The sequence below is a fragment of the Anser anser genome, assembly GCF_964211835.1.
Source record: "Anser anser genome assembly, chromosome: 4".
In the NCBI taxonomy this organism is placed as follows: Eukaryota; Metazoa; Chordata; class Aves; order Anseriformes; family Anatidae; genus Anser; species Anser anser.
Genome location: NC_139724.1, coordinates 7,970,955 through 7,986,031, shown reverse-complemented (window position 1 = coordinate 7,986,031; position 15,077 = coordinate 7,970,955). Strand labels below are relative to the sequence as shown.

The following is a 15,077-nucleotide window of genomic DNA, read 5'->3' as shown; positions in this document are numbered from 1 at the left end:
ACATTCTCTGGAGAGCATCATAAGCCACCATTAGGACTTAAATCTAAGAAATATGTGCCTTTTTTGACATCTTTTTAAAGTCCCTCAATCTGACAAGATGCAGAGGCTGCAACTCTAAGCCTTCTGCTGGGATAGAAAACTGGGAGAATGCTGCAGGTTTCAGTAAAAAGTAAAAAGACAGCACAGGGACAAGTGTAGTAGATCAGTTGGTTTTAGGAAAGTGGAACTTTTGAAGGAGTGTGGCTGCATAAGGAAATTGTCATCTTACTGCCTTTTTAGTTAGGAACAGTTAAACTAATTTCATTTATGACATTCTTTATTTGTTTTAGGATTTATTTTACCAGTGATATATATATATATATATATATATATATATATAATATTTATGTGTCTATATAAAATAGAATAGAATACAATGAGGCCTTTATAATTTTGTCAGGGTAAATACTTACTCTCTTCGTTGAGGTTTTGTTGAAGTATAAGCCCTGAGTCTTTCAATGTCTAGTGTTAGGTTCAGAAACAGGCATCAGAGAGGTTTCTCATGGAGCTAACATGCAAAGGGAATTGTATCAGCACAGGATACCATGATAGCAACTGCCAGGGAGAAACTCAGATCAGTAACTGGAGCAGGGAAAAATGCTTGGCTGGAATGCTCTGATCTACCTTGAATTTAAAGCCAGCTGCTTGAAAATCCGTCAAGCAAAACAAAACTTGGAAAATGGCTAGGAAATACAAATCTATGTATTTTAAGAGTTTTTAAAGGACTTAACCATTCAGGACAATGCTCAAGGTCCAGGCTTCCTTCTAGAATGCTGTGCGTTTGCAGGCAAGTACAACAATTTATATCCCATAATCACATGCAAAAAGACAGTAACAAAACAAAGTTATTAATGGATAAAAATTGAAGATTTTAGACCAGGAATACCAAGGCAGGTTACATTAATTGTTCATTTTCAGTGACAACTTCATCTTAAGTTGCCAAGATATCTTTAAAAATGTAGCACCAAGTGAGTAATTACGGAATATGTAGAAACATCATTATGCCCTGTCAGGAGGTATTTTATAGCCTTTTCTTAAAGCCTCAGAGCTTTTCCTAGATCAGTCACTCTTTTTCCACTTCTTGGGCCTGTTTTATTTTCTTTAGCTCTATGGATCCTAACCATATATCTTACAGCTCTGAAGAAGACTAATTAAGAGTCTAATTAGAAGACTAATAAAGTCTAATACAGCCAAGAGCTGAAAAGAACGTCAAGGTGAAGATCTTCTCCAAATCCTTTCCAAAACTATGTTTTTTTAATTGGTCACAAATTAATCAAAACAACAATAAAAATAGTTTATACTTTTACAGTCTTATTCCCTTTCATATCACGTTGCACTTTAGGATCTCCAACTGTTTATGCGTTTGTGGAAGACAACAAAAATACTCTAGGAAGAATGAAGTTACTCACCTGTAAGTAGTGACAGAATCAGGCCCTTATCTGTCTCCTTATCCTACAGAGATTTAAGATATAAATGAATCCCATTGATTTAAAAAGTTTATGCTTGATTCAGTTAAAAGGTGTTAAAGGCTAGGAGTGAGGAAAGAAAGTTACTCAATCACGGTTTATACCTGAAATAGCATTTTTGTCTCACTTTGCACTTCTCACATCCCAGACCAGTGACCTTATAGCTGAGGCTCTGATGGAGTACTGAATGTTGTTTTACCTGTCTTTTGACTCAATATAATGCAGAAGTAGATTTCCTAAATTACATCTGTCACTCCTGCAATGTGTTGAATCCTTAAAAATTTAGCTATTAGTGTGATTGTTTTACAGTGCTGTGTATTTGTGATGTACATAACCTCATCAGATAGACTCGGAGCATCACATGAAAAAGCAGATTGTTAGGGACCTTGGAGGCTAAGCTGGGCTAACTTTGATGCTAGATCATGTGGCTTCTGTTTATTTGCCCTTTTTTTCTTTTGGCAAGCCAATTTTGTTTTTCCAAGGTAAATCTGAATGCAGGTTACAATGTAGAATTCCTTTTCACTATTAAATATACATATTTTAGCACAATGATTAAGGAATAAATCTATAACTGATTTTGGCACTGAAAGATATGTACTTAATACGTACTGAGTGTAGTACCCATCTGTTGCTGAAATCTCTCTCTCACCATTCAGAGTGGTTCTTGTGATGTTTCCCCCATGAAGATATTTGTCACAGGACATTTCTTTAATTTGCTGCGTACTGGAATGTGATTTCACGCTACATACTCCCATTCTCCTGGCCTTGAGCAGGCTGAGCAGAGTCTTGCCATGGTTGCATTTTTAGAACAACCGTGCACCAGGTCTTCACTTTTGATTTGCCTAAGAAGGAAATCAGAGCAGCAGTAGACTGAACAATCCTAAATGTTAGAAAAAATACATAAAACCAAGCAACAACCCAAAGCAGGAACTCCGCAGTTTACTTTCAAGGGTAGTTTCAAGTTTACATGCAAGTAAACTTGTTACAGCCTAGCCATCTGTACACTATTAGGTGCGTATCTGACAAAAAAAAAAAAAAAGGAGGGAATAAATAAAAAAGCTGTCAAATGACTCTTGAACGTTTGAACGGCTCAAAGGCTCTTTGTGTGGTAATGTTGGCACAGCTCCTAAGTGACCAGATGGAATTTTGTTAACACTCAACAGGACAAGGGCTGAGATTTTCTTTCTTAGCTTACTATATTTGAAAAGCTTGCATAAAATGTGTCAGAAAGCTTAATATTTTTTCCTAGTATGCAGAAATACACATATACTTTCCCTTAGTGCAGATATGTTGGTTGACAGCTTCAGAGGCTATCTGTAAGGTGGGTAAGAAAAGAGATGTGAGAGGCTTTTGTAATTTCTAAAACTGATACCAATTAAAAGGTAAGAAACTTACAAAGAAAATGCATAAATTTTCCTGTCATAATTTTGACGGTGTATGGTAATTTAAATATTACAATTTGTTAGTGAAATTTAAAAAGGTGTTTTTATTTACACAGTTAGTGATTGTGTTAAAACTAGAATTTAGAAACAGACTTTTTAATAAACAGGCAAAGTTTATATTTTTGTGAGAGGTAACAAAAATATTTAAATACTAAAAAAAACCTGTTTTCTCACATCAGGTACCACTAACAGTAGCGATGTCATATTTCTATTTAAAGACTCTGCTGAATATATAAAACCACGTGAATGTCTGTGAATCCCCCTATTCTCCCGTCATCATGGCTTCATTGTCAGTAAGAAATTTCAGAAAACTGAAAATCTCCATAGTCTCTGGTAAATCACGGGATGACTTTCAAACCAGACAGCTTAAGAAGCAAAGAAAAGAAACAAAATCTCTAATCTCTATCTCTCTTAAGAAACAAAATCTCTAACAAGCTCTGGACTCATCATTTGCCTTTTAAGTGCTTCGTTTCCATTTTCAAGGCTTTCAGGGAATCCATGATAGCCAGAAACGTGCTGTGTTGCAGATTACTGTTTCATAACATCTGACTTATTACAGTATCTGAGGCTTCAAGAGGAACACTAATGCGACATACAATTAGAGTTAGCAGTACTAATTTTGAGCCTGAGTATCTTATTTAGGCAGAATTCTCACTGTGACCGGGGAAAGATGAGCCTGGGGGCTTTGCACAGACTCAGATCCTGTATTTGTTCAATAACTCAAACCGATAACATAAATACAGTTATGACAGATATTGTACTGTGTACTTATATTGTATGATTTATGTATACTCAGTTGCGTAGTGTAGGCCAAAGACTAGACCTAGAGCTCATTGAGGTCCAAAAGAGTTCTTCTCAGCTTCTTCAGTACTGGAACTTTGTATCCTCAGCCTTGTACTGCTTGATTTTCATTTACTTATTTATGTATATATTTTTATTGAAGCCTAAGTTTTGTGTATAACTTAAATGTCAGAGAAGCCCAGCATCATTTAACAAGCCATATTTTGTACAAAACTTGGAAAATGTATAGAGAATTGGGAGCCCCATTAAATTATTAAAAAAAAAAAAAAAAGGTCAGTGTTTGTTCTTATATGTCAGGGAAATAATTTAAAGGAAAATTCAAAAACATTTTTTGGAAAGTGTTTTCCTCTTTTTTTTGGTGTGATTAGTAGCATTTGCCATTTCTAGTCAGTTAACTAGAGTCGTATTAGGATCAAAACTTTTAGAGTAGGTACAATCAGAAAAGGTTATATGCAGTAGCATAGGTGCAATAGCACCCTAAAGGAAAGATCAAGCTGAGCAAGAAAAAAAAAAACAAGATTTAAATATTCTGTTTCTAGACAGTACTATTTTTGTAGATGATTTTTATTCTATCACCTGCTCTCTCTTCTTGCTATCTTGACTTGACAAAGTCTCTTTTGGTTGCTAGATTAAAAACGCTTCAAGCAGATAGGGTCTTGTGCGGCAGGAGAAGAGACAAAAGAACAAAATAAACCAACAGTTATGTAAACACGAGTGGAAGGAAGAACCAGTAAAGAGAAGCTGGCTTTTCTGTGTGTGTGCATGTGCATGCATGTACACATTAGCTTTCCTTTTCTGTGTGGTTGTTTATTTCTATGTAATGTATCATAGGGAATGATAACATTGATTATTATTTGGGTTACACTTTATTTTCAGGATTGTTTCAGTCATTTGCAATATGGCTGACCTTGACTCTTCAGGAAGAGCTTTTTAAATTTTCTCTGCTTCAGTTTGCTCATCGCTCAAGTAGTATATTGATTCCATCTTACCTTATAAATACTCTCTGAAAACAAGAACATTAATATCTTTGAAGTACTCTGACATAATGTAATGATGCTAACTTTGTAATTGCTAATGAGGAAGGAAGTAATCTTTCAGAGGAGGATTTTTGAGTAGTGTTTGGCTAGATTCACTTGAAGGAGGATACACCAAGACATTAAATTGTTGTTCTTTGACAGAACATTTATCCTGAAAGAGATACTGCAAAAAACAATATTCATCATGTATACATCTTGGTATGGAAAAGAAATATTGCAAAAAATATTCATGTATACATCTTGGTATGATATTGTATTGTATGTCATATGGCAAATATTTTCCAGGGTCAAATGTACATGGGATGATTGTATTTTGGAACTTTTTTTTTGTTTTTAATACTTTCTTTGCAACCTAACAATTTTTTGTTTGCAGTAGTGTATATATACACTATATAAGCCTTTGTGTATACACATCTATAAGATAAAGGAATTATGGAAATCTTATGGACTGTATTAAATTTTTGCACGGATATCTGTTTTACTTATTTTGGGGATTACACTAGTAATGGTAGCATTTGTTTAAATCTAACCGATGCTTAAGGATATTGTGACAAGTACATTTATAACTGTGCCCACATAACAGAACCTGAGAATGACAAATTATGAGCAAAACTGGGGGAAAAAAATTGAGATCGGTGTAAAAAGTCATTTTTTGGGTTACTTAATACCCTATATATATATATATTATTTATTTGTTTGCTTGTTTATTTTCATTCAAACCTGAGTGGCGAAAAATGTATTTTGAGATGCTGAACTTGATATTCTCAGGTATATGAGACTGAGAGCAATGCCTTTGGAGAAATACCAGCTAACACGTGATAATATTGTGACAATTGACAACGTGGGAATTGCATCATTTCAGCTGTTCTTGGGAGCTGGTGTGGGAGGCCACAAACACAGCAATTCATTTCCGTAGTTGGGCTAAAAAGTCAGAATCAAGCTGCTAGCAGAAACAGGCCTTTTGTGAACTAAGTGGGCAGACAAGAACTAAACAAACTCCTAAGATGCTAAAAGTTACTCTTTTGACTGTCTAGCATCTCTTTTTTAAAAAAAAAAATCGTTATTGCTGGCAGTAGCTGAAGTGTTCAAGGACATTTCTATTATGGAAGGACACAGGGCAGGTGCCATGCCCTGCTTTTTCCTGTTTCTCCAAATGGGAAAAGTACTGCAATGAATTTTGATTTTCCTCTGGATTCGAAATTCTGGTGCTGCTTTCCAGAAACACAAGTGCGCTGAATAGTAATATGGGGAGAGAAATCACTTAAAGATTGTCTTTAAAAAACTTTTTAAAAAGGGAAAAACGGTAAGAGCTCCAATTCAGTAGGGTGTCTGAAGAAATGAACTGTGATACACATGAATTTATGAAACTAACATATTTATGAAAAGAGTCATATGAACATACGAGAATTAAGCCTGAGGACATAGAGGAAGACCAGATATTAATTTTTATGTGTAATTTCGACTGCTCTAGATAAAACACGTCACTTAGGATAAAGCAGGCATCTTACCTGTTTTATTACCACTTTTATAACAGAGCATTGAATCAATTCACTGAAGGGATTCAGTTTTGCTTGTAGATGATGATGTGTGTTTCTTGCTTACTAAGGATCCAGTGAGAATTTAAAAGGCTTTTGTCTAGCAAAGGTCCTAATTAGTATTTTATGTTCTTGCCCTGCATGTCTCCTGGGTTTTGGTTGTGTGGCTGGAAACAATAAACTATATGAAAATAAAATGTGCAGTTATTTGTCAATTAAATGTATTTTTTAAACGATCAGTAGCCATACTGTATACGGTTTTATGTTCTACTCCTAGTAATAAAGTACCAGAAAAGATCTTTCCATTAACTGAGAACCATATGTCTTTGCTAGTTGAAATTATTTTTTCTAACATCAGCTGACTTTTAAATGAAATTTTAGTACAGATTCTCTTTATCAAACAATGTATTTTTTATTTATGAAAAGATCTATTTCATCCTTCTTTTAGACCAGGTTTTAAACATGACCTTTAAGGGTTTTCATGTTTTTAAACACCCTGCAAACCAGTAAAAATTGTTATGTAGATTTCATTGAATTTTAATCAGTTTCTTTGGACCTTAAGATAACTCCAAATCTTTAGTATTTCATTTTGAAGTATAAAGATACCTAAATCTGTATCACATTTTCCTTAGGAAGGGACAATAATCTTCCACGATCCTGCAAAATCTTCTGAAATGTCATTCTTGTTGTCTTGCCTTTGCAACTCAGGACTAAGTAATAAGGAAAGGATTGCTAACATGTAGAAACCAATTACAGCAGCTACAGATCAATGTACCTTGCAGTAGTGTAAATATGTTTTAATTATATGATATTGTATTAATTAAAAGGGTTGATGCTTTTAATTCTACTTACGTGCAAAGGTGTATGTTTCTTGCATCTTTTCAGGCATTTTACTGAGGGAGTTCAGGGGTGAATAACAAAACAAAATGCCCTTTTTTGCATAAAACTGCAGCAAAATGAATAATCTGCATTGGTAAGAAACTTCAGGTGAACTGAGTACTAGCTGGTGCAGTTTTATTTAGGTTTCCCTCCTGGTTTTGAATACGAACTCAGTAGTTGTTAGCGTGTATAGGCTGACCTGATAATTACCAAAAATAATTAGGTAGATTACTGCTCAGGTGGCAATGAGCCATAGTGTGTCAGTATTTTCAGGTAATAAAAATGAAGCTCTTTGAGAGATTGAGGTGTCAGCAGAACAGATGCTGAAGCAAATGGATAAATGAAAGAGTAACAAGTCTCTAAGACCAGATGGTATATATCTAAGATTCAGAAAGTGTTTAAGAATGAAGCAGTTGAACTGTTGTCAAAAATAGGCAATCTCATTAAAATTAGCTACTATGCTGGAAAAGTAGAGCAAGTATACCTAAGTTAAAAACAGGTTGCAGGAGGAGCCCTGCAATTAATGATCTATCAATATTTCCTTAGAAGTAGTAAAATTGGTTGAAAAAAACCTTAACCCACCTCTATGAACATGGTAAGGCATAGGCAAACAAGAAGGATTTCTGTTTTAAACAAACAAAAGTTCCTCCTGGATTAGGAGGTGGATTCATGGATTTAACTGCTAACCTGGTTTAGGGCCAGGGTCAGCCTCAGGACCCGTTCAGCACCGCAGATGCAGTTAATAACAGAGGAATTACCTTACTGGCTGTGGTAAAAGTCTTTTCCAGGATGCTGGGTCTAAACAAACAGCCCAGTAACATCCAAGCACATCTGGGGAGATTTGTTTGGCCATCTTCTCCTCTTGGTGAACTAGAGCACCGAGGCACAATGTGACCATGCGAATGCCATGTACCCGCCCTGTAGCCCTGTGGGTCGTACTGAAAGCTGGGGCACCCAATTTGTCCTATTTCTGACAGTGAGTGCCCAGAAGCATACATCTAGGAAAACACTGGGCAGGGCAGAGACAGGATGGGGCAAGTGCAGAGTGGTATTCTCCCAGTTTATAGTAATCTGCAGGTTAGGAACTTCCTACTCCAGAAGTTTAGTGCATATTTTAGTATTAATAGCCATGGGTAGGTTTTAGTTTCTTCATAAAATTTTTCTCATTGAATAAATCAAGTGAATCTGTTTACAGTTCCAGTTTGACAGTTTAAATACATCTGGTGTGAAAATATACTTTCTTTTCTAAGTTTATTACTTCATAATTTCATTTTGATATTGTAGTTGTGTTAGGAGAAATAGTAAATAGTAGCTTTCTTCTCATTGATTTAGGGCTATTCTTAATTCCATATATCACAATCATTTTTACCCTCAGTCATTGTTTTTTCAAGATGAAGAGTTCTTGCCTGTTTAACTTCTTGAGGCACTCCTTCAGCCATGTCTGTGCCTTTTCTAGTTCTTCAGGGTATCATTTACAACATGGGGTGCCTAGAGTTGCATCCAGTATTCAAGATGTGGGACCAAAGAGGAACCCTGTGCTAGGTTGTCACTTGGAAAGGTTACACACCAAGAGCACCAGTGCAGCCGAAAGCATCTTGCTCAAAAGATGCTAAGTGAAAAGAGATGCCTGCAGATATAACCAGCGTGGCTAGAGCATCTATGCCTCAACTTTCCGAGACTTGTTTCTCTGTGCCCGGAGATCCTTCTCTAATTTTGCAGGCTGAACAATGTCTGCAGAATGGACATTTGTAGTTCCTGATCGTTCTGGTTCAGTACGTCCTATTTGTTTTGAATTCCTTGACAGACAAGTTGCAAGTATAATCAAATAGTACCTGTACTCAGAACAGTATACTGAGTGTCAATCAAAAGATACAGGAAATGTTAATGATATGTTCAAGGTGGATCTTTTATTTTCTTTTAAAATCTCTGTACTGGGTAAGATCACAAAATTTAGAAAAATAAACCATGCAGACAAAAGCTATCCATCTAAATACTCTTCTGAAACATTTTAAATATTTTTTTTAATGTCAGTCTTAAAAGATGGCTTTTTTGTGTGCCTTGACTTTCTCTGTGGTTTGGATGAAGATGCTGTGAACTCATTGTAAAATTAGCAAGTTGGCTCTTGTACACAAAAGCTGCATCCCCAGATATACTACTGGCTACCTTGTAAAACTGTTTGTAGCATATCCAGCATTCCTGTGACCCTGATCCAAAACAAGGCTGATCAACTACCAGATTTTTATGAGATGAAGGAACAGTACTTTTGTATAAAACGAATTAGTGATTGAAAATGAGTCACCGAAAAGCTCTCAGAAACAGAATGGAATATTAAAGCATTTACTTACGTTAGTCATCTTCTATTTTTCTCTGTAAAAAAGCCTGTGCAAGAGGTAGTAGTAATAATGTGTTGCCACCAAAAGTAACACGTTACTGCAGGATTTAACCCACCCCATTTTTGCGAGTTTTTGTGCAGGAGTAATTTTCAGGGGAAGTCAAAATGCAACAGGAGGTGGAATGGGCCAGACAGTTGGGTCTGACAGCCCTTGCCAGACTCCACGTCCTGACTTACCAGTTTATATTGTTAGGATATCAAGTACTAAAGGTTGTGGGGTTCAGGATTTTCTGCCCAGATGAGAGAACTAATTATACTGAAAGCAGTCCTTTAAGCCAGGTGTTAAGAATGAGTCACTCCCTGTGCTTGGGATAGACAAAATGGTTCATCCTACTGTTAAACTGCTGACTTGATGCCTCACAAACTCACGACATGATACCAGGTTGCTGAGCAACTGTATCATATGTATCACTACTAGCCTTATTTTTACCTTTACCATCCTGACCTGGTCCCCTTAAATCTTCCCAGCTAATGTAAGCTTTCACGTGACCTTACATATTGACAAAATCTACTTATTCACATTTCCCTGTCACACAGCCAAAAAGATTCCTTACATTGGTTTTATCCCATGGGTTTTTATCTCTGAGAATATGATCAGCCTGTGCAGTAACAAGCCTACTGGAAAGAGATTCTACAGAAACAGAGGAAGAGATGGAAAAGTAAGCAAGAGATGATCACAAGAAAACAACGGGGGTTTTGTACATGGAAGAAAAGCATCTGCAGCTTCCTCCCTAAATGACAGGTTCAGCGCAACTGTGAAACTGCAGAAATCGGGAAGCCTTGTGTAATTATATGGTAGGAACCCACGGGACCACTGCAGTCTTTTCACTCTGAATATCCCTGTCGTTGTCATCTCAAACTGTAAGGTTTGTTCTTTTCAGAACAGCAAAAGAAGGGAAAAAAAAGGAACAAAGCCTATGAACTTGTTTAAGATGTATTTGCATATATCCGATACTCCCAGATTTCAAAGATAAATATGTCTTTCAAGGTATTAACCCTGTTTAGAAAGGAGAAAGCCCTGGCTTTGACAGAAAGAGACAAAATGAGCAAGTAATGTGTTTCCTGAAAGGTACTTTTTCCCTCTGTCCCTGTGGCCTTCTGACTTTGTGGCCAGAGGTCTAGTGTTCCTTCAGTATTCCTACATGTGTTTTCTTTTTATGCATATGGTTTCTAATTTAATTTCTGCGTATTGTATTTTTAAATCACTTATAGTATCTAAACATATCTACTGAGTGGCAATTTCACATTTTAAAGGTAATGTGGCATACCACTGCCACAAGCATTGGCTGACTTTTGAAGTATGTCTCAAGCTAAAAGTCTATGTGTGTTAGTGAGATGTGTACATGCTCAGTACCATGAAAAGTTGAGGGGTTGAAATATTTAGTCAGTCACGTCTGAAGATTTTGCCCAAAGTACATCATGGTGCACATCATAGGTAACTGTGGAGTATTAAAATGGTAGACTTCCCCCAGAAAAAGTAAGCAGAAGGCAGCCAGGAGGGAGTAGGAAAAAAAGATGGGGGAGACGTTCCCAGCGCCTCCTGCAGGTTCTGCTGTGGCAAGGAGTGGAAGAAATTACAAACATTTGAGATAGAGCACTCATCTCTTTGCCCAGTCAAATACAATTGTAAGTGGGAGTTTGTTATTTATCAGGCATATATGTAAGGTAGAAGAGGCTATAAGAGAGAAACAAGGCCTGGGTGAGGTCTCTGATAACAGAAGCCTCTCTCCATCATCTGCAAAAACTGGTGTGAAGGTGAATTTCTTACCTATGCATTTTCTTCTTCCACAGACACTGGGCACACCTGCTTTTTTGATACCTATCTCTCTCATAGTCCTCTTGCTATAAACAGCTGCTGCGATTTCAAAGCTACATGTGTTAGCATGCAGGGAGATGAGATGAGGTGCTTGTGTGATGGAAGAGAGGTAGTGGCGCAGTAGATGAAAACTGAAGAGAGAGAGAGATGAGAGAGGGTAGTGGGTGAAGAAAATGGAAGAGGAGGTGAAGCACAGTGTTAATTTGCAGTAACATGGTTGGTCATTGAGTACCCCACGGCGGTGTAATTTGACAAATTCCAGTGATATTTCCTGAATAATATAAGTAATGACATTTTTCAGCGCACATGCAGCTCTATCGCTGCAACACATGCACTACATTTAAGCCCACTGGACACTACCAGGGAAAATGATTTTTTTCTTGCTGGTTTGTTCCAGGAGGTGTTGGCTTAGCAGGGCGAGGGGAAGGAGACAGGCTTGAGGTCTCAGGGGGCAGCACCAAGTGCATCTGCCAGAAAAGCTCCCAGAGTTGCCCGCACGCTGCTGGCTCTCATTTAGGGGCAAGGGGGCTCCTTTCTGTAGCCTAGCTAAGGCCACATGCATATTAGTCAGTAAACAAACCAACTGCCTGATAAACAATTTAATACCTAAAGACTGAGAACTTAAAAAAGTGAAGCACCGTACTTTTATCTGTATGGGAACTTGGGCTACAAAAGGATAGGTGAATCAAAAATGGAAGTGGGATGAAAGCCCCAGCTTTGGATGGGAAGCGAAGCAGCTCCAGGAGTGTGATTCCGCTGCCTCCGTGGCACACCTCCTGAGCCTCCAGCAGGCCGCCAGCGCCTCAAAGGCAAAGAAAGGCAGCATAAGGGAAGCTCTTGCCTCCTTTCCTTTGCACCATCCCGTATGTGGGCAAGTGAGGAGGAGGCAAAGTGCAGCAGCTGCCAGCTTGCTTCTGAAGGGGGCTTCCTACGTCGGTGCGAAGCTCTGAGGCAGCGCTGGCTGCCTTTCAGGCCCAGAAGATGCCAGCGATGTGTGGCGAAGGGACCGTACCTACGGTTCTGTAGGGCTGGGGTGAAGGCTTTCTGATTAGTCACCAGGGAATGGTAGGCGGCTAGACACTATTTAACATTATTTGTTTTGAGTAACAATTCCTGCTCACTGACAGAGTTGGCATGGAAACCGAACCAGCACTCGTTTTTAAAAGGGTAGTCCATTCACGGTGAGGTTAGTCATCAGCGGGCAGGCCGAAGAGACCCGGGCTGCAGCTGCTAACACGCTTACATTTTGTTCCCAAATAAGCAGAGTACTCAAAATGGTAGCAGGGATACTACCCTAACTTGTATGAGAATAAAAGGGCGTCTGTTGAGAATTGTATTACATGGTTTGAATTGATTTGGTTCTTTTTTGTTCGTTTTGTTTCATTTTGTTTTGTTTTCTAAAGAGGGAAGAGCTATTGAATTACCTGAAATTCAGAAGGTTCTGATTTCTGGAAGATGCCTTGTATTTTCACAGATCAGTTGAATTTAAACAATTAACACAGTTCATATAAACCGTGGTGCTTGTAACAATGTGGTGGAAAATGGCATAGTCCTTAAAAGGCTCTGAGCTTAGCACTAGGGCTTTGTGAATGTCTCATCAAGATGGAACCCTATATAGCACACACAAAATGGCATTTTCAATTACTTTCCCATTGTTGATGAAAAAATTCAAGGTGTGCTTATTTCCATCATATTTTTGCCCCGCACAAGGATAGGAGCAAAGATACTGCTGCTGGTTTTCTGAACCAACTAGACTGAGGCAATATTGATGGCTAAATTGCCGTTCAGCAGCCTTTCATAAAGTGCCTGCTGGCATCCTGTTCTCAGCTGCAGAATGATAAATGTATGCATAAATTTGAAAAGTTTAACTTCATGCATAACCTTTGACTTCTGGCTTTTTATATACTCAAAAATATATACTATAGACCATTCATTCCTTCTTCATTGACACAGGATTTTGTTTACTTTACAGTAACTATTTACATTCAGTGCTGTTACCAAATTGCTAATGACACTGATTTCTCATTTCTTTGTGTTTACCAAGCAGATAATCTAAGTGATGCCCTGAAAAAGCTGAAGATAACAACCACTGACAGCACGGCAGATAGCTTGGAGGGATGCTTGGACTGTCTGCTTCAAGCTCTGGCACAAAACAGTAAGTTCTATGGACCTTTCAAATTTTAAATCATATCATGAGATCAGTGAATAAAAAGGGAGGTAATAAATTATGTCTGAAAGATTCACTCAAGCAATGGGCTTCTAGGTTGATTGCTCTGGGTTTTGTATTGTTTTTTTAACCCATATATGTGTGACATTCAGGTGGTAACGAAGACAGTGGTAGGTAAATTCCCGATATCTGAAACAGCTGTAGTCCAGTCCTTTTTCCAATATTATGAAGTAGCACAAGAACTTTGAAAACTGAGTGAAGATTTCTTGACATGAAGAACAAAGGACAAAGATGGACAAATGAACTTGATGGGACAAGGAGAGGGATATGGGAGCTGCTTGCTAATTCTGGTTAAAAGAACATGGTTTCCTATCCATAGTGTATTTTTCCTCGTATTTCCAATTTATATTTCTTAGGAAAGTAGTTTTAATTAGCAGAAGTGGGCCTGCTATCCAAAGATGGTCCAAATTTGACACCTAGTATGATAACAAAAATAACTTAAGAATGGAACAAGAAGAGTTTGCTTGTTTTTTTTTTGTTTGGTTGTGTTTTGTTTTGTTTTTTACTGAAAGCTGTGGAATGTGTGTCCCTACTCCTAGCAGGCAGAAAGGTATGGTAAATGAAGATGACAGCTTATGAGACTCTTCCAGGTTTAACTTTCTTAGCACTTCACATGGTGGCAGAAGAAAAATCTGTGTACAATTTCAGGTCAAAAAACATGTCAGAATAGATACAAGTCATGATTAAACTTCCTTTTTTTAAAAATAAAATGATGGTCCTTTGTAAATATCAGTACTCTCAAAAGTATATGCTATAAATAAGTCTTGTTTCTTCCCCATGATGTTATTCTACAAATCACATCATTTTGGTTTTCTTGGTGTAAAATACTTCATGAGTTTTTTCACAATAGGATATAAGTTCCATCCATATCACATCAAAGATGTCATGTGGATAATAACAGTCTTTGCATTTAATGGTAGTGGTGGTTTTTTTTTGTTTCAATTTAATTATTTTGCAAGGAGATGTCAGCCAGGAAATAATAAACTCTATTTTTTAGATCAACCCATTTTTTGAAGATGATGAATCATTTTTATAACAGGTTTATTTATTAGGCATATCCAATTCTTTAATCCAATTTTCAATTGGCTTTGGTATTTCCAATATTTTAAAGTCTAATGCTTAAACTTAAGCAATAAAAAGAAGACGGTATGAATAATGACGATGCACTTAGTGCTTAGTATAAATAGCAGAGTTTATCATTTTGCCTGTGAAGGTTGCATAGCTATGTCACAGCACAAGTTTGGCAGATGCAAAGTAATTTTGACTAATGCACAGCAAACATACCAGTGCTTCCTTGCAACCAGATGACTCTCTTCCATTGCAGTCTGGGGCTTTACTCTTCTTTACAAAATCCTTTCTCTTCTGATCTTGTGGCTACCAAATCAGATAAACAGATTAGGATTTTGACCTCTCTCTTCTTGGGTAGTTTTACAGAATTTAGCT

At 37.3% G+C, this 15,077-nt stretch overlaps 1 protein-coding gene across 10 annotated transcripts in view; it reads left to right on the top strand.

The window, feature by feature from the left end:
• RAP1GDS1 (Rap1 GTPase-GDP dissociation stimulator 1) overlaps positions 1 to 15,077 on the top strand; it is a 103,677-nt gene that overhangs the window by 18,711 nt on the left and 69,889 nt on the right. For 5 of the 10 annotated variants that reach the window (XM_083835624.1, XM_083835620.1, XM_083835618.1 and 2 more), the window contains one exon: positions 13,452 to 13,562. In XM_083835624.1, coding sequence (XP_083691750.1) covers positions 13,452 to 13,562 — 111 coding nt within the window. Of the gene's footprint in view, positions 1 to 13,451; positions 13,563 to 15,077 lie in introns of those variants that run through there. The other 5 variants (XM_083835626.1, XM_083835622.1, XM_083835623.1 and 2 more) reach the window with 1 other exon arrangement.